Source organism: Furipterus horrens, unplaced genomic scaffold (assembly GCF_987537825.1).
Source record: "Furipterus horrens unplaced genomic scaffold, mFurHor1.1.pri manual_scaffold_9, whole genome shotgun sequence".
Classification (NCBI taxonomy): Eukaryota; Metazoa; Chordata; class Mammalia; order Chiroptera; family Furipteridae; genus Furipterus; species Furipterus horrens.
In genome coordinates, this window is record NW_028327179.1 from 43,622,805 (window position 1) to 43,643,685 (window position 20,881).

Consider the following 20,881-nt stretch of genomic DNA (forward strand, 5'->3'; position numbering starts at 1 on the left):
AAAGTGTTTTCACTTCCTATAATTATTATGTACATTTTTTAATGTTTCCACTTTAATATCCAATATCCTAAAATATTTTTTTCAGAGATTACTGCAATGACCTTAAAATATCAGATAATAACACCGAATTTCTTTTAAATTTCAATGAGTTCATTGATAGAAAAACTCCGAACAATCCATCTTGTAAGTATGCATTAGTTCACAATAATTGTTTCACTGTGGTTATATTCTAAATGGTCAAGTCTTGGTTCAGTTTAGTTTCTTTTTATGGTGGTTTATTTATTTATTTTATACAATTTTAGTGGTTAAATGTAACAGAATACAGCCCTAGTAAAGAAATGTTATTACATTATTAAGTGAAATCAAAATTTCAAAGCCAGGTAATAAATACTTGCAAATGCTTAAATGTAAAGAGGATATGCTTGCCTTTGCTCCTTTCAAATTTAGAAAGCTTAATTTTGAACGACCTTTTAAAGGTTTTTCATTGCATTGTTCTTGCTACATAAAGGAAAATGAACATATGATACATTTTTATCTATTTAAATATATTCTATTTTATGTAATGAGTTTTAATATGAATAGAACAAAAACAAGATATAAAGATATATTACTTAATGGTTTCTTTTCTTATTTACATTTTATTTTGATCACAGTTAACTTTGTGTTTTAAAAATATGCTTCCATAACTTTCTGTTTTATGAAGTAAATCTAATTGGGATAAAAGAAATTTTAGCCCACTGTGGCTCAGTGGACTGAATGTCGGCCTGCGAGCCAAGTGTCGCTGGTTCGATTCCCAGTCAGGGCACATGACTAGGTTGCACATCAGGTCCCCAGCTGGGGGCGCAAGTGAGAGGCAACCGCACATTGATGTTTCTCTCCCTCTCTCCTTTCCCCTCTCTCTAAAAATGAATAAATAAATAAAACTAACAAATAAATAACTTTTTTAAAAAGAGAAATTTTAGTAGTTTTTAACTATTATATGGGTCTTTCAGAGAAATTTGCATCATTCATACTATGAAATGAAACTTCATAGCCATTTATGGGTTCTTAGCTTTTAAAACATATTAAAATCTTAATTTTTTTCTTAAAAAAATTCTATGAAAATACTATCAGGAAAAAATGCGATGCAAACAGGAAATAACAAAGGAAAACCAGCTGTATGGCCAAAAAAGATGTACCTTAGTATATATAATTTGAAAAAAGTATACATAATTTAGTTTTTTGTTCTTCCCTACTCCTTCCTTCTCTCTTCCTCCACCCTACTCTGCTCCATTTTAGAAAAGTAATTCTCTTTCTACCGATTAGACTTAAACAAAGCACTTCCTCAGAAATAAAAAGTGAAAATTCATTCTTAAAGCCATTCTCAAATTTAAATTCATCTCATAAAAAGAAATAACTAGCACCTTGAAAAATTAGCTACCCTGAAAACCTGTCCTGAGTAGATGAAGTTGACATTGATCATGCCTGAATACGAAAGATTCCATCTCTTTCTGTTCAGTGTGCCTCACCCTGACTGAGCCAGAGCTTTTTCAATGCTATTTTACATTATTGTTTATTTCTTTTCATAGGCATTCCCAAGAGAGACCTGAAATAATATTATTGAATTATTCTTTAATTGTATATCTATAGATATACAATTATGAATATGTTTAAACAAAATACTTTCAGTATAATAGTACTAATATCCATACTCTTGTCTATTCTTCAGTCTTTGTCCATTTCCCTCACTTTTTATCTGCCTCCCCTATGATCCAATAATAAATGTTAGAGGTAATTACATAACCATGTGAAAAGTTGATATATTATTGTATTTTTATTTATTAAAGGTAGCTATTAGCTATAAAATAATTTATATTTTCATTTGATAGTTATTGATTTTTCTCAGTCACATTTTACATCATGTTTTTGAGTAATATAAAATTAACTCAAAGTAAATATCAGTGATTGAAATCTAACTGTGATATAGTTTTTTTTCTAATGGGTATAGTCAAGTATAATTTTGTTTTATAAAAGTACTTAATCCATCAGAAAAATTGCAGTTACAATTATTAAAGTTAATTTATTAACCTACCTAAATATTTAGACTATAGAGTCGTTGTCTTCCTCATGTTTTTCTTTATTTTGAACTAATGTGAAAATGAGATTGTGTGTGTGTATGTAAAATGGTAAGAATTAATACTATTAATTTGTTTATATAGTGTATCTAATTAGCTGCAGGGAACATATTTCAGGACATGTTTTAGATTTACATGATAATGGAAATATGAATGAAATTATGAAATTACTTACAACTTTGGTTATATTACAAATTACAACAATGGTCTCGTTTTTGTTTTGCTTGTTTGTTTTACCTAAAAGGATTTGAGACAGTTACATTATAGCATTCATTTTCCAAATGGGCTTCTTTTTAAATTGATGAAGTTTCTAAAATAATATAATAAGAAGGATAGTTCCTAAAATGAATTAAAATTAACTCCAAATGGATTATATTTATCTTTTAATCCTGGGTGAAAGGTACCTTAAATTAAAATAATTAAAACCAACCCCAATATTTTCAGCCTATCTTATCCCCACCTTTTGTTGTTATAGGACATTAAATAAGACCATCTATTCCTTATCTGAATAAAGTGAAATTTTGTTATAAATGTGAAGGTTCAGGGAGTACTTAGAATTTACTCAGAGCTTTATAGACTTAGAGCAGAGGAGCCAGGAGAAAAGAATGAAGGTAAAATGTTTTAAGAATATGTATTAATTTTACCGTTGGTTATCATCATCTACATCCACCTCATTACCTTTGAACTTGAGCTGATAGGGTCTTTCACCAATATCAGTAGATTCCAAATGCCAGTCTTAGAATAGGGGAGGTCTGTGATAACTCATGTTCCTTGGCCAAAACAAACTAACAAACAAAAATATACAATTATGTAGTTTTATATTTATATATAAAATTGTCCATGAAACTATGTTTTGGAATCACTACACTAACCTACAAAAAAATCAAAATCTAAAGAGGAATACTATTTCCTCATTGTTTCTTGATTGGCATATTTTATATATCTTTTTAATAAAATTTACAAAATAAGTTGTCTCATTTCAAAGTGGCTTTTCCAACACCCGAAAAATGTGAGGCGAGATGAAAAATTTTTAAAGTGCAGAAAATTCGTATAGGATATATTTTCAAGTTCATAGAAATATTATTCACTCTAAATTGCTTTTAGAAATAGATAATATATTGTCTCATCTTAATTAAAAAATTATGTGCATGTAATTGAGTCTGTTCTTTTTCTGTGTTAGGTAACACAGATTTGATTAATCGGGTCTTGCTGGATGCAGGTTTTACAAGTGAACTGGTCCAAAATTATTGGACTAAGCAGAAAAACATGTAAGTATTTGTTCTTACTAATGAAAATATATGTCCTCCATTTCTGATTAGCATCTTTCTGGGAAATCCCTGGGAATAGGTCTCAAATTTAAAGTTCATTATTTATCTGTTTTTCTCATTTTTATCGAATTTATTGGGGTGACATTGGTTAATAAAATTATATAGGTTTCAGATATACAATTCTATTAATATATCATCTGTAAATTGTATTGTGTGCTCACCACTCCCAAGTCAAGTCTCCTTCCATCACCATTTATCCCCCTTTTGACCCTCTTCTACCTTCCCCGACCCCCCTTTCCCTCTAGTAATCACTGTGATGTTGTCTGTGTGTGTTTTCTTTTTAATTTTTTTCTTAATCTTTTCACCTTTTTCACCCAGTCCCACCACCCCAGTCCCTTCTGACAGCAGTCTTATTATTTATCGTTAATAATTTCTTGAGAAAATCATTTTGCAATTCTTGGTAACTTGCTTTTGCAGTCATGGGAATGTGTCAGGAGTAGCATCTGCCATTATTCAGCTTTACATGTAGTGTATACACTACAGTGTGAACAGGCACATTTGTGTGTGTTTCAACATGTGTGGTAAAACAGGGATTCTAGTGAAAGCTCACTTGGCTTTCTAATAGCACTACCATACACCCAGTGAAGGAACTGAGAAATCTAACGATGGGTCTCATTTACAGTCTCTTCCCCACCCCACTTCCAATGAATCACCAAATGCCAAACATTTCTTCTGACAATGTTTTCCTATCTTTTTCCTACTCAAGGTCTAATTTCCATTTCCAATACTTTACAGCAACTGATTTTTATGCCTTTAGTACTTCCAGTTCCTCTATCTATAACAGGCCCTGGTCTATTCTCCATACAACTCACACTTGCCAATATTACTTTCAAATTGCAGTTCCAGTTCCAGGCTAAAGGTGATTCTCTCCAGGATCATTCATGAGCTGACCATTCTTAAGAAGCTTGTACTCGAAACTATACTTCCTACTCTTTCTCACCTTGTACCTTATGCTTTCATCACACCAAATACAATCCCTCTTCACTAGCTTTCTCCACATACTCTTCGCTCTCTATTCCCACTTTTGCTGCCAACCCTGTTAACTCCTATTTCCTCTTCAAAATTCAGCTGAATTATTTCCTGAGATGACTTCCTTAAGCATCTTCCCTTTAGATATTTTAATTATTAAAACAAAATTGCATCTATTGATATATTTATTTTGGCTCCTGTATTTTAGGAACTTGTTTTATTGTTCTTTGTATCAGCAACACCTAAATTAATACCTTATAAAGAGTAAGTTGAATAAGATATTTCCTTTTTCTGTCTTCTGTTCCAGCAAGGGAGTGAAAGCACGCTTTGTTGTGACGGATGGTGGGATTACCAGAGTGTATCCCAAAGAGTAAGTTTAAATAACATCTGTAACAATAGTACATTGCAAAAGATTACTACACGAATCTGTGCATTAAAAGGAAGCCATTCTTCAGAGAAACTGGTCATTATTCATAGATTAAATTGCAGTCATTATTTAAAGCACTTACATTATTAAAATACTTTATTTTTTAAATGATATGTGTTCTTAAGTGATGTATTTCCTTATTATATGTTCCACAATTTAAGGCTTTAAAATAAATGTTTCTCTTTTGCACACAAACTAACCTAGTTAATGAGCATAATGGTTATAGCCTATATGTTATATTTGTATAGCATTTCATTGTTTTCACTCTTCTTCAATGGGCATTATTTCTGTTTATCTTCAGAACAGTCTGTAAAGTGAGCTGTAAAGGACTGTTAATATTAATTTACCAGTTAACTCATTTTTCCAGAATTACCTAGTGGTAAATGGCAAAGTAAAACCAAGAGTCAGCTTTTCCTGACCCTTTTTGTAGTTTTATGCTGACATATTGCTTAGTAATGAGTATCATTTACCCTATCAATTACCACTAAATTTCTTAGACATACCTGAGATGTAGACATACTTGTAAACTTCAGTTGTCCACAAAAGGAAGATTAGGTTATCAGATAAATTAAAAAATAAAAATGATGAGCCATTTCCTCCTCAGGGCTGGAGAAAATTGGCAAGAAAATCCGGAAACATATGAGGACAGCTTCTATAAAAGGAGCCTTGATAATGATAACTATGTGTTCACTGCTCCCTACTTTAATAGTAAGTACTACTTTGAAATTTAGTATTTTCTAATTTAAAAAAATAATAAATTATTGCTACTACCTGCATTCCCCCTCAAATAATATATTGTAAGGTAATTGCTCAGAATGGTCATTATTAAGTATGCACTATATGCTGACATTGGAAAGACAGAAACATCTATTTAATTGATGAAGTAAAATGCACATACAGAAAACAGTTATTCAGTAATGTAGAGACAGCTTATCTATAGGTATGCATGATACATAGAAACACATGTAGATAATTCTTCATTTTATAAACTAAAAATATATTCAAAAGTGTTTAATTTTTAAAAATGTAATTAATTAGTTTCTTCAGTTTTAATCAATGTATTAAATATATTATGTATAGAAATTAATAATAACCATATTTTGCAATATTTTATTGTGTTATTTCCTCCTAAATTTTGAATTTAATTACCTCTCTAGGGGTAGGTATTATTTTTCCTTATTTTCATAAGTGTGAAACCTGAAGTTTAGAAAACTTCATAGTTTTGTCCCTGGTATATATGTCCTAAAATGCAAATACAGGTTTGGGGAATCTATGATTTATCTTTTCACTTCAGCTGCCTTCCCAATATTTTAGCAAACGTCATAAAGCAGATATATGGCATGCACCCATTATATTGTGGAATAGATTCAGCCAAATTGAATAATTCATATTCCAAAGTCAATTAATACAAACTAATTCATGGATACTCCAGTTACCTGATATATAACATAGGTTTATGCTATAATAGTCATCTGTTGAAAGAAATTCAGTATTATTTGATTTATCTAGATATATCCTTTTACTTTCTTTTTTTTTTTTTAGAAAGTGGACCTGGTGCTTATGAATCAGGCATTATGGTAAGCAAAGCTGTAGAAATATCTATTCAAGGAAAACTTCTTAAACCTGCAGGTAAGCATATATATTGTATATGTACACATGACTAAAATTAAATGTGAGATAATATTTATATTTAAAAGAGGCAGTGTTTATCAGGAAAGTCATCAAAAAGTTTCAACCAGAACAAAATCAAAACAGGGAAATTTTTAAAAATAAAATACAATTACTTCTCTTTGATCTTGGGGATAAAATAAAATGGATAATATGTAGAGGTGAGGAATTTTCAAAGATGTGTGTTTACACAAATTTATGGAATCAAGTGTCATATCAAAATTCTAAAGGCTGGAAGAAGTTCAAACTGAAAGAAGTTCAACCTAAAAGATACTTTCAAATACACAAAACAATACATGACCAAGCATGTGAATATTTGTAATCATGTAAACATGGAATGTTTAGTTTCCATCATCCGGGGAAAAAATAAAGAAATTATGGCATATATATACTATTTCTATTAGAAGATATTAGGTAGAGATTTATTTTTTTTTAAGTTTCTAATAAAATAGATAGAAAGTGATTTTTTCCTAAAACAAAACAAATCAAACAAGAAAACAAAACACTTGTAGAACTGAGCATCAATGGGAATTGGAAGTAAACTGGAATGAGTAGATACAATAAAGTAACAATTATTGTTTTTTCCATTGTATGATTCAGTATTGTTTGACTTTTTCAAAGAGCATTTGTTAGTTCACCTGGAGAAGGCAGATAAATTACCTTTGTGATCCTGAGGGCAGTTTCCCCACTCACTGGTTCAACTACATAGGTAGAGTCACTCTATCACTGAGTCACTCTATCACTTACTCACTAACCAGTTCACCCCTTCCTTTATTCACTCAATTGGTTTTATTTACTTAGTTTTTCTCTCAGACACTCATTCATTCTTCCACTCTCCCACCCACTCGTCCTCTCATTTTCTCATCTATCCACTCTTCAACAAACATTTCTTAAGCACCTAATGCATGCATTGGCTGGGTTAGGGAAGACATTCTGCTTGAATGACCTTAAATTTATAAGGCTATTCCTAACACTATCACTTATTTTTAGCTTACCCTCTGTATTAGTTAATTTGTCAGGTTGTGGCAAATAAATAGTGTTGTGAATATAAATTGCCATTTTATTAATTCAAATCAGCTTTTCAATGTGTAGCTAAAATTAACTTGATTTTTCTTTTTAATCTTAAGAAACTTATGTTTGCCTGCTCAGGAATGTTCAAATATGAGAGGAAAGATTGTATATGAGAAACTAAGCTACATTTTTTAAATGTATATACCCATTTTTCTTTCATATAATTTTTCAGTTGTTGGAATTAAAATTGATGTAAATTCCTGGATAGAGAACTTCACCAAAACATCAATCAGGGATCCGGTAAGATAACTTTTAAAAATAAATTATTTTGCTATATACTTAATAATCTCAAATATAAATAAAAAAATTAAAAGTAAAATCTTATACAGACGCAAACAAGAGAAATTTTCAATGCCACTACATCGAAACAGAATTATGAATTCCTATTTTTCAAAGTGTTTTTGTTTAGTCAGTTAATAAATATAAAAAGAAAAATATTTCAATGTTGTCATTTGAAATGCTAGTGTAGATACCTATTGACCTATTTTCTAATTTTATAGATAAGGTCGTTATCTTTTTATTATGGACTACACTAAATTTAACCTTTTATACTAAGTAACTTATTCTGATTTATAATTGGAACGTGATAATAATATAAAATAATTAAAATTCAATTTTAAAAATATGGTGATAATTGTATTTTGTTTTTCAGTGTGCTGGTCCAGTTTGTGACTGCAAAAGAAACAGTGATGTAAGAAAACACATTAAAATAAAAAATTTAACTATAATTTTTCTTGTTATTCTTGCTGATTTTATGATTAAAAAGATGCAGGGAGTTTTAATCAAATGCTAAAAAGATTACTCTATGAAATTGCAAACTAATTTATAGGTAAGAATATAAACTAAATGCTTTTAATGCCTAAATTTAAATGCTTCTATTATTAAAGAGATTAATTTATTTTGGAAAATTATATAAAGCCATATCAATATGGACTGTATTCTCTTCTATCTCAATTGTATTATTCTTCTGTACATATTTATCTTTACCTCTGTTCCTAAATGGGAAGTTCCTAAGCAAAGTGTACTTATTAGTTATCAATGCAGTCTTCCTTTGAATTTGTTCAACACTGTATTTACAATAATGAGAAACGTTTTTAATTAAACTTAGGAATTATATAGTTTATTATAACGTTCTACTAACATGGACTGGATTTCTACATTGTCTTCTGTTTTATTTCTGTTGGACAGATTGAAAAAGCAAATGTGGACTTTCTTTGTTTAAATGCTGAAGGTGCTTTAAGAACAATACTAGATAAATTATTCCTAAAATGAATAAAGAAGGCTGAATTTCACTCTTCTAATTATCTTATCTGCGTGTGTATATTTTCAATGGAAGCAAGGGGTTTATTTCATCTTACCACTTCTAGTCATCAAAATTATCAGCCAATAATAATATTGTAGTTTGTCCATTTTACAGAGACTTTGTAAACATAGATTATGAAAACTATGTTTTTAGAGCAAAGGTTTTTAACAAGCTGCTTTCACAGTAGGAAAATGGGATGCATATGTCCCCAACTCTGAAAACTGTTTTAAATTGTGATTTTTATACAAAGAAAGTCATTAAATTGACTTATACATTTTAAACATGATTTAAACTAGGGGTAATTTTATTCCACATTTCAGAATTAATTTTTTTCTCAGTCACAGGCATTTCTTGTTTTGCTTTCTATTTTTTAAATTAAAATTATTCAACAAACTTTTTAATATAAAAGTTATAAATAACCTCAGGCTGCTGCCTTTTTTCTTAAGTCTGTAAAGCATGGTGACAAATTCATTTAAAAATATTCTTTGTCAGATCTTAAATATGTGCTTAAAATAATAAAATAATTATACATTATTAAATATTTTGGTCTGATTTACTGGATCATTCAGATGTGTTCAGAGTGGCAAAAAAAGATTACTTATAATTTGTTCTTATGATTTGTTAAGACTGAGTTGACAGTTTTTACTAGATAGATAGTGGTGGAATACCAAGCCCTGTGGTTTGATATGAATCTTTGTATGCCCTTAATTTATTTCATCAGATTCTCTTGAGCATATATGTTTAAGAGAAGACATAGCCATTTGAATTTTTCTCCTGTTGTTGTTATGATCATCTACATATAATGGAGTAATTATAATGCAACCTTCTAACCTTCCTAAAGAATGTGTTCACCACTATTTTTATTTTAATAGGTAATGGATTGTGTGATTCTCGATGATGGTGGGTTTCTTTTAATGGCAAACCATGATGATTATACCAACCAGGTATGTATCTAGAGTGGAAAGAACTAAGGTTCCAAAGTGCATTTCCCTTATCAGTATTACAAAACGCCTTCATACCATAATAGAAATTGATGAGTTATTTTATTTTTGTTATAAATTCTAATGTGCTTAATATGATATAAATCATTCTAAATCTAGGTTTTCTTATGTTTGTTAGTTGAGTTTTCTTTCTAGTACTCACATTAATTTAAACATATTCCTAAGGATCTTAACATGATGGGAACTTTTATTTTTTAATCTCAAATTTAGAATCTTTCCATATATTAAATATTTATCAATTGGTAATGTCTAACTTAATATATGACTGGTTTGAAACAGGTGAACTTTCTAATCCCAAAATTTGCAAATTGGCAGCACATAGGCTATTTGGTTCACACAGGATTTTGAACAAAGTAGAATTTGTTGCCAACTAATTATTTTTCTGAATCAACATTTCTGACTCCTTAAAAAAAAAGGAAATAAAAACAATCTTTCAATAATGACCTGTTTTCCTAACTGACAGTGTTTATGGGCTGGAGTTCAGGATTAAACTTTAGATTAATACTCTAGGGTTACCCTAGAGGTTGCCCCTGTAGACGGAACTCAACTTCAGTTCATTACAGAGCATACAAGTGTCTTTATTTCCCAAGTCCCATTCATTTTTTAAATTCATGCTACATTTCTCGTCCCCAGGAGATTTTTGATTGTATCCTTAATGCTGAGTAAATTACATCCATTTCCTTGCACAAATATCACACAGAGTCAGCCATTGAGTAATAAGAACACCTAAGCTCATTTGCATTCTTCCGGAGTGTCATATCCTGATTTATTACTTGCGTTTGTTTTAAAGCTCTCAAGTAGTTTTAGTACACAGTTCTTTATATTATTTCTTTTTCATTGTTCTGGTTTAGGTGTTAATATTTGACTTTAACGTGAAACTTTGTTATTTTTCTCTGTCATAGATTGGAAGATTTTTTGGAGAGATTGATCCAAGTTTGATGAGACACCTGATTAATATATCAGTCTATGCTTTTAACAAGTCTTATGATTATCAGTCAGTGTGTGAGCCTGGTGCTGCACCGAAACAAGGAGCAGGGCATCGCTCAGCATACGTGGTCAGTAATGCCCAGGTCACTCCTTCCTCTCTCAGAGATACTCAGTGCAGATTAATGCAGTTATTTTTTTATTGTATTTTCCAGCCATCAATAGTGGATATATTACATATTGGCTGGTGGGCTACTGCTGCTGCCTGGTAAGTCAGAACTGTATTTTTATTGGTAATTAGAGAAAGATGTTAAATAGTAAAGAATTTGATGAAAATATGGGTTTTGTGACATGTAAATATTATGAGAGTTACTTCTTTTGTTTCTAATAGCACATATTGATAATATATATAGTTCTTTCTAAGTGATCAATATAAAGATGTTTCAATTATTCAGTTTTTTAATATGAAAATGATGTTACGCTCATGAAAACTTCAGCCTCTTCAAAGGCTTCTTTTTTCCTTTGCACGCTTTTCAATTCTTTTCATTGATGATTTTTTCCTCATACTATACTCAATTCCTTATACTCAAATCCTTAAATTTTAGGTGAGTATCTCCCTTCTACGTTATGCCTTTAATATCTAAATTAGATGTCTTCATCAATCAAATGTATGACATGCTGACTTATCTTTATACCTCTCGCTGTTCATACAAAGACTGGCATAGTTTTAGAGGCATCATCTTGCTGAAATGGATCTAATTTTTTCTTTTCACTGATTCCATCCCAATACTTCCTTCATTCACCCCCTCACCTATAACCTACCACCTATGAAAATGAGACATTTAAACTGTTTAGTGAGACACTGTTGAAAGTCTGGAAGATCAAGTTTGTCATTGTTTCCTTCTGGTTAGTCAAGTAAATAAACCTCCTGTTGTGTCTGGGATCCATTCTCTCCCTCCCTTCTTTCCTACCTGTTCCTTTGTATCAATGCCCCACTGTACTGCCCAAGCCTATTCCATGTAGGTTAATCTCTAACAATCATTTGATGCTGAGTCTTTCCCAGCTAAAATTAAATGATTATAACGGAGAAAATATTTTATATTTAAAAAAATTTTTTTTGAAAAATGTGAAAATGGTCCTTTATGTTGTGAAAATCAGATTTAGATATTAATTTACATAGGTTTTCTAAATTTTATATTGATTCCAAAATACTTGATTGCCTCTGTGTTATAATATCTCCCTATGCACCACCCACCTTGTTCTTTTCGTTGTTTTTTTTGCTAAACTCAGTTCCAGATTAATCTGTCCTGCTATCTAATATTTGTTGTCTTTTATTACAAAACTAAAATGTGTCATATGCCATATATGTGGTATGTATATTTTATTTCATAAATGTCATGTTATGTATATTCTATATTATAAGTAAATAGTTTATATAGACATGGCACAGTCACTTTTGTTTGTTTTTAGGGTTTTTATTCCACCGCAGAGTTTTAAAAACTAAAAGAAAGAGAAAATCCTGACTGTGAAACCTAGTCTCCTCTTAGAGTTACCACGTCTTCAGAGTTACCACATCTCCACAGTCTCATTTCATAGTACACCTCCTCACACATGTTTCCCTCATTTGGTCTTAAACAATCTGACTTCATGACTTCTTCAACAGAAAATAATTTACAGTGTTTTGTATAATTTAAGAAATACTTATGTAAAATGCTTCTCAGTTTTTTATTAGCAAATTCACAATTTTCCCCAGAAAGATAAAAATCAAATGTGTTTATACAAATATGCAAAATTCCTTGGGTTTATTATATAATTTAGAAAGGGAAATATGTATATATTTTTAATCAATAATTACTCATATTTAAAATTCAGGTCTATTCTACAGCAGTTGATCTTGAGTTTGACCTTTCCACGACTCCTTGAGGCAGGTATGTAAATACTCAGATATTATAACAATAATAAAAATTTTCTTTTTGGATCTGTTGAATTTAACAAACTCAGTAGGGAGGGTGTGTGTGAGAGAGCGGAGGAGGGAGGGACAGAGAGAGAGAGAAAGAGAGAGAGAGACATCATCCATTTGACACTTGTAGGTTAAAATCTTTCTGTCAAAACTTTCCTATCGCACATTGGCCTTTATTTTGTAGCTGCTGTGTATTTGAACTAATTTATTCTATTGAAATTTGGGGGGCACCTCTTAAAGACTGCCACCATATTGCACAGCGGTAAATAGTCCCATCAAGGCGCCTGGCCTCATATAACTGTTTTTCTCTGAGATGAAGGCTCCGGCGGACTGCCTGTAGAGCCCCCTCACGGTGTGGTCTTTGTTTCCCCACAGTGGAGCTGGACGATGATGACTTTGCAGCCTCTCTGTCAAAGCAGAGTTGCATCACTGAACAGACGCAGTATTTCTTCGATAATGATAGTAAATCATTCAGTGGTGTATTAGACTGTGGAAACTGTTCCAGGTAACTTTTTTCTTCATTTCTGGACCATTTCTACAATATTTCACTAAGAAATTGTATTCACTTCTATAATAATTACAGAAAATAACACATTGTTGTTGAGTCTGACGGAGATGAGTAACTCTTAAGATGAAAACATGAGTGATCTTCACTTTCTCTGCAGGTTTTTTTAAATTTACAATTTTTAAAATTAATTCTAACTTTGATAAGTTATAATCCTTTCAACTGTAATATATGGTTGAGAAATCAGTACTTACTTTTAGGCAAAACATAAAGAAATTCTATTATATTTAAATGTATCTTTTGTCTAAAAGAACCCATATTAAAATTTTTCTATTATAGAGAAAGTTGAAGAATTATTCAATTAATAAGTTAATTCTAAGTAATTATAAGTCAAATATATTATTTTTTACATATATAATAAACAGGTTTACATAAAGCTATTCAGGGATGTGTGTTCTAATTATAGTCTTCAGTGAAATTTAGAATTGAACTTATGCTTGATTTAAAACCGGAAGAAATGGGAGAAAATATTTCTAAGGTCAAGGTTTATGTTAGTCACCAGTATCCATAAAGCATCTTGAAATTTGTGGGTGGAGAGCTGGAGAATTTAATTTTGCTGTAATGGGATAGGGGAGAAAGGCAAGTGGAGATTTTTGACGTTTGAGGAGAGTGATAATCCATGTCACAGCAGCCCTGAGAATGGAGCAGAAAGGCACAGTTGAGAAGGCAGAGTTGGGAAACTGTTTTTAGAGATTGCCGGCTGGCAGAGTTGGGAAACTTTTTAGAGACTGCCGGCTGGCTATTCTAGAAGAAATGTTAACACAGGGAAAAGGAAATATGAGGAGGTGAGGTAATCTGAGCACGTGAAAGGGCTGGAATTGTTGGTTGCTAGGGATTTAGAAAAGAAGTTTATAAGTTACAAAATAATTTCAGGAATGGGCTAACTGAAATAGACATGGTCAGAATTATTTTATAACTTATTTTACCTAACCTTTATGTCATAGGAGGAGGTAGAGGGTATGAAAAGGAAAAGAAAAAGGAGGACAGTCAGGCATGAACTCAGTAAAAAGCAGACCATCTTGTTTTGAAATTAGTACAGTAGGCTAGCAACCTCAGGAAACAGCATTATAGCATGTTTTATGGGTACATCAGAAAGAGGTTCAGAGTCCTTTGGCCTTTCATTACTTAATGTCCAGAATAGTAGTGTTGCTTTAAAATTGGCTAAATTGAATTGCAAAGATCAATATAATCAAGATACTAGGTTAAATCATGTTTTTTTAAAATTCGGTTTATGCTTGTATCCTAAGTTCATTGGGGAAAAGAAAACAAGAAAATCCCACTTCTTTGAAAATATATCACAATAAAGAAATTACTTTTTTACAGCATATTTACATTTTTATCATGGTTGCTAAGGAAGACAGCAGCAGCTAAAGATGTAGAAAAAAAATCTTTATGGAATTTGAAGCTCCTGATTTTGTTTATATCTGTGTTGTCCAGTTCAATAATTACCAGCCACAGCTGGCTATTTCAGTTGTCAATTACAATTAAGTAATATTAAAATTGTGTGCCTCAGTCACACTAGTCACATTTCAGGTGCTCAATAACCTTATCATCTATCATATTGGATAAAGCAAAAAACATGTCCATTATCACAGAAAGGTTACTGAACAACATGATTCTAGTCTTTGTCATTAGCTTGGGCAAGATGCTTAGTCATGTTGATACTCCTAGTTTTCTTCCCTGTAAAATAAGGCAACTTTGGTATATTTCCAATGATAAATAACACAATTCCTTAAGCATGTAAAATAAAACATTTTTTCTATGACTTTCAGTGACTAGTGCTAATTTTGCATTGAGGACTACTAGCATTCAAAATAATATTTAAAGCACATTTTGTACTTTTTTAGTATTCATTTGAGAGAGGTAATATGTGCATTCTAATAAGCAAAACACAGTAATCTATCTTCCAAAAATTATTCTCATTCTGTTTTATTGTTTGTGTTTGTGATGCTTTGTGTTTAAAGATGTGATATTTTGTCTTTCATTTCAATATACTAAGAATCCTTAAAAGACATTTCTTTCCCAAAAGATAATGTCCTGTTATTTTTTAATATTCATTTTTTGCAGAATCTTTCATGTAGAAAAACTTATGAACACCAACTTAGTATTCATAATGGTTGAGAGCAAAGGGACATGTCCCTGTGACACACGGCTGCTCATACAAGCAGAGCAGACTTGTATCCTTTGACATTAAAGATGTTTGGAATGGAACACCATCTTGTTATAAAATAAAGCATTTTTAATCTTGCCACGTTGTTTATGCTCATAATAAGAAAAATATTATAGTGATCACCTTACAGAGGCTGAAGAGGCCCCTCATGAAAAATTTGGTTTGGGTGTCAAGACTGATGTTGCTACACATGCAGAAAAAAAATGTGAAAGGTTTCTTACTCACATAATGAGATTTGATGGGGAGAGCAGCACCGGTCCCCAAGGAGATCTGAAAATGGCTTCAGAGAGCAGGGAGCAGCAACTGGCATGGGATTTTTATGGTAGTTAGGCAGCAGTGCTGGGTTCTTGCCTGTGCTGCTGGGTGCTTGTGTTGTTCTAACTTCCCCGAAAGAGCCAGAGGGAGCCTCAGGCTTCCCTATCAGCTTGCCCAGATGTGGGACAGAAGGGAAAAAAGAGTGCTGTGGCTTGCAAGCTATCAATAGTCAATCATCCAAAACAGAGCCAGATATGGTATATACGTATAATGGGATATTATTCGACCTTAAAAAACAAACCTTGTCATATGCTACAATTGTAATAGCAGTAACACTAAAACTACTTGTGGTGGTAAACATGCAAAATGGCATGCAATGACTATGAAGACATTGTACACAGCAGTTCTGTAGAGTACTTATAATTTTTGTATTTACCCATGCTGCTTTTGAAAAAAAAATAGTTCCCACCTGTGCTTGGAATTGACATTTGTTATTAGGAACTGGCTTATGTTTCTGTCTTACTAAATAGAGAGCACCCAGGCTCTCCTTTGTGCTGTTTTACAAATATGACCCTGTCTTACATACTTCATACCATTTGTACATTTTATCCACTTATATTCTACAGATATTTATTGAGTACTTGCTTTGTTCCAGAAACCACATACAGTAAAAATTTTAAAAGTTGATCTCTTCAAACAGCCTCTTCTCTGACAAGAAAAAAATTGTGGCAGTTTAATTCCTTAAATCCCTAAGTACTTGAACTGTTTGTGATGGATTAGAATAACAGCATAGGTATTTCTTACTTGCTTTGGGAAATACATATGTTACATTTTCTATTTTTTATTGTGTAGGAAAAAATAATTTCATATTCCTTAACAAGTGTCTTTAGCCGATGGTCCAGATCCTTGTGATATGGTTAAGCAACCCAGATACCGAAAAGGGCCTGACGTCTGCTTTGATAACAATGACTTGGTAAGACCTAACGTTTACTGTATTAAAATACTTCTTTTCTCAATGTTCACTGTCCACAAGAATTTAAGGAGCCATAGTGTTTCTCATTAACATGATGTACTTCCTGGTAAACTGATTTTTCATTTCAATATTTTTCATGGTTAGCATAAGCTAAGAGATGCTGCTTTTATCTGTCCTTTTCACAGAAATTGTGCTTTCAAACACAGTTCCAATCAATTTACTCATAATTCAACATTAAAAATCTGATGATTTTAAAGACTTTCTAAAAATAGTAACCGGCAGTAACCGTTACTAATGGTATATGAGTTGCCTACCTTCATTTATATTCCAAACGAAGATATGAAAATTATTTTTATTAGTCTGTGTTTAGTCCTCATTCAGGTATTTAAAAACTTATTAAACAGCTATTGTCCAATTATTTTATAATTCTACTTTTTAATCATGGTTTCTGATCCTATTATATATTAGATTTATATTATTTCTTTTAACTATATTAATTTTTATACTGTTGAAATTAAACAAGGTCAGTTTCATGGGGTTACATTGATTTGTATTATTTCTTTTAATTGTATTTATTTTTATATTGTTAGATATGAAACTAGGTCAGTTACACAAAGTTAAGTTGATAAAATTTTACAAAGCATATTTAATATATGTTATTTAAACATACTGCTAATTTTTCTCTAGGTCAGCTGTCTTCCGCTAGCGCTATTCTGACTTGTGTCTATAATCAGCTTTATGATTTTCAAATGATTTCAGTTAAGAAACTTTATTCTCAAGTACAAAGGCCACAAAATACTTTCCCACTTAAAAAATTAATTTTATTTATAATATTCCTCAATTCTCTGATTCTTCAAGATGTGCCTTTGCATTTAGTAGCTTGTACACACCAGTAAGCATGCAAACATAGAGCATTTTCATTACAGAAATTGTTTATTCTAAAAACAGGCTCGATTATTTCATGATTAATGTGCGTTTATACAGGCTGTTATTTATTTATTTAGAATAGACGTGCCTACTATATACTACTTATTCAATATACATAGCCACATTTCTCCCAGCAAGAATGCATTTCCATAGAGACACATTATGCAATTAGATGGTATAAATTATAATTGGAACAAAGAAGAGAAAAATTAGTAATGGAGAATAAGGCTTAAAGAAAAAATACGATATTTTAGCAAGTAAATCTCAGTTATCTCTATGAGGACTACTGATGATTCCTCTTTGCTAAGGATAGTAATTCAAAGCCACAGCAAACTGTTCTTTTTCATTTTACTCAGTTAAGCTGAAATAACCATCAGATATGAGGACTCTGTTGTTTTATCTACTACACAATTAGGAGCTTTGCCCATGTCAAATCATTCCCCAAAGAACATATTATCTGGGCCCAAGGGTTGTGTCTCTCATTAGGGAAACTGAGCTCATCAGCTATTTGGCATCAAAGACTGAGGTTAAATTCATTCAGATGAACTTTAAAGATCATATTAAAAACCCTTTTACTGAAAAATGTTTTCAACCTAGAAAACTCCATGTATTGATCAAGGCATGGCAAAGATTTAAGTCAAAAATTTACAATAATTCAAGTACCTATAAATTACACAGTGGATTGTGTATGAAAGTACAACTCCTGCTCAGTAGCTTAATGTGCTAATAATGTCTTGTGTTCCTTCAGCAGTGGAATATTTTGGTAATGCTTTTTTGCGATGGTCACTGAATCTGCTCTGGATGGAGGCTTACATAAACTGCTAACTGCCAGCAAATTGCATGAAATCTCATCTTGTATGTCTTCTTTTCTGTGTTTTCTTTCTTTTTCCTGTACTTGCTACTTTGCCCGTTATTAATAGGATCAACTTATATGCACAACGAGTCGTGCCTGTACCATGATGTCAGCTCCTATCTTCATTTTACTGCAAGTTTTCATGTGGTGTGGATGGTCAGTCACTTTCTCTAATTTCTCTTTGTTTTTGTGTTTGGCTTGAAATTTTAAAAATAATCCATATTCCTAAGTGCACTGTGTCCTGAAACCAGGTTATTAAAATCCCAGTACTAATATTATTTTATAAATTCCTAATTTCAAATATGGCATAAATTTTTAACCTTAAACAAAATATAACAGCAACCTATATTTACTTGAAAATCAGTATTTTCTCAAAGGGTTTTCAATAAACATTAAGTCAATGTGGAGAAAAAATTTTATACACACTTCATGATATCTAAATTTTACTTAAGAAGAATATCCTAAGGATAATTATTAGAGCTGGTCATCTCAATTTATTTTCAAAAGATGCTAACATAAAGTTAATGAACCATTTTAATTTTATTAATCACTACTTAATAACTCAATCATTCTTGTTTTTCTTTTTTAAACAAATATGGTTTAAATGACTTTTCAGGATTTTACTACTAAAGCATTGATGCTTTTATTGAAATATTTTAGTATAAATACTTTTAATTGCTAAGTTTATTTTACTTAACATCATTTACATTATCTAGGGCAAAATTATCCTTATTTATTAACCTTTGTCATTTATCTGAAGTACATAACCAATATGACTAAATAGGCGTTTTCAGGCCTGAGTTTGTTTTCAGGGTTCCATTTATAGTTTTGCAGTTTCTTTTCTGTTGCTCTCAATTCACCATGATTATTGTTAGCAGAACAGCTTTGGTTGTATTCTTTCTTCATTGTTGTCCAGGTACTCATTGATTAGGAAACCACTAGATGGAGACATGGCCATTACTATGAATGGAGGGGGGAAAGGTAGAGTAGCAGAGGGGTATTCAGAAAACAACCAGATTTGTCCTGGGATAATAAAATAATGGTTTTCACAGAAAAAAAAATTCAAGTGAAGGAAGACTATCTGGTTTAAATACTAAAAAAATATTAAATTATTTGTTTTTATGAACATATTTTTAAATTGATACCTAGGTAGCTATTTGAAATATCATAGCTACCTTAAACAGTTGATTCTTTAAACAAGATTACACAGATTAATCATACATTTTACATATTAAAAGTGTTACAAAAATCACATTTCCTCTACTTGTCCCTATTTGTAATCATAATAGAATGAGCAAACTAAAGCTTAAAGGTAAAAATTGTTACATTATATTTTATAGGTGAAGAATAGTGTAAAAATTTACTGTATCTTCAAAATTTCACTTCCCTCTATCATGCATGTCAACTGCCTTTTGACTAGGTCACTTTCCGTTTTACCTTTATCTTAAAAAACCGTAGGTAACAATAAATTAAAAACATAATTTTAAATTTTCCTATGAAATATTTTTTCTTTCTTACCATAGCTATAAGTTTACCAAGAAAATAAATACCACCATGCACCTAACTGGATAGGATCAATCTATTTTAATGAAATAATTTTCGAAAGATGAAAAGAGCATGCCTGGGATTCCTTGATATTATTTTGTCTTCGAGGAATACATAATGGTCCTCTTGGAAGATGATGTAGGTGACATATACTTTACAAGGCTTGGACTGCAGATTTTAAAACCACAGTCATCACTGTGGAACAGTGAACCTAGTCTATGCAATTTGAGTGTTATGATATCAAAGGAAGTGTTTTCTCTGAAACAATCGAAAATCAACAAAAATAACAAAATATTTGTCCCTCCAAGAAAAACCACTGAGAGATTAATTGGCAGTTCTTCCCCACATTTAGGACCAATAAATCTAAAGTCTAAACTTCATTGTTAGTCTGTCTATAAGTAGGAATTTGTGTTGATTAGGTTATGCTTACAGAAAAGCTGGAATGGTAATATCATCTTCTAAAGGGTGATATCTCTCTAAGCATTTAGAGTGACTCTGTCTGAAGTGATGACCCTTACACCCTGTGAAGTCCAAAAAGGATACAGATTATATGTATCTGATTATGAAGCCCCATACAATGACGACTTTGTTAAAACACAAGTGTTAAAATAAGAGGTTCTGACAAGAGCTTTTTGAAGACTGAAGTGGTAAAGAAAAACAAAGGAAAAATAAACAAAACTAGTTTATCAAAGAAAAATATTAAAGCCACCCAATAATACAAGTATGTGTCATTGAGGAAGTTCATTATTTTATTCAAACCTAATTTATAAAACACATTATTGGGTACATGAAAAGTCATTATGCAGAAATAAATGTGTATATACATAC

The 20,881-nt window shown here is 31.3% G+C and overlaps 1 protein-coding gene across 4 annotated transcripts in view; it reads left to right on the forward strand.

The window, feature by feature from the left end:
* Positions 1–20,881, forward strand: part of CACNA2D1 (calcium voltage-gated channel auxiliary subunit alpha2delta 1) — a 471,141-nt gene that overhangs the window by 427,800 nt on the left and 22,460 nt on the right. For all 4 annotated transcript variants that reach the window (XM_090287282.1, XM_090287283.1, XM_090287284.1 and 1 more), the window contains 14 exons: positions 86–183; positions 3,295–3,382; positions 4,719–4,781; positions 5,443–5,546; positions 6,381–6,467; positions 7,750–7,817; positions 8,230–8,268; positions 9,753–9,824; positions 10,784–10,936; positions 11,021–11,073; positions 12,678–12,733; positions 13,141–13,270; positions 15,398–15,507; positions 16,646–16,728. In XM_090287282.1, coding sequence (XP_090143408.1) covers positions 86–183; positions 3,295–3,382; positions 4,719–4,781; positions 5,443–5,546; positions 6,381–6,467; positions 7,750–7,817; positions 8,230–8,268; positions 9,753–9,824; positions 10,784–10,936; positions 11,021–11,073; positions 12,678–12,733; positions 13,141–13,270; positions 15,398–15,507; positions 16,646–16,728 — 1,204 coding nt within the window. The remainder of the gene's footprint in view (positions 1–85; positions 184–3,294; positions 3,383–4,718; positions 4,782–5,442; positions 5,547–6,380; positions 6,468–7,749; positions 7,818–8,229; positions 8,269–9,752; positions 9,825–10,783; positions 10,937–11,020; positions 11,074–12,677; positions 12,734–13,140; positions 13,271–15,397; positions 15,508–16,645; positions 16,729–20,881) is intronic.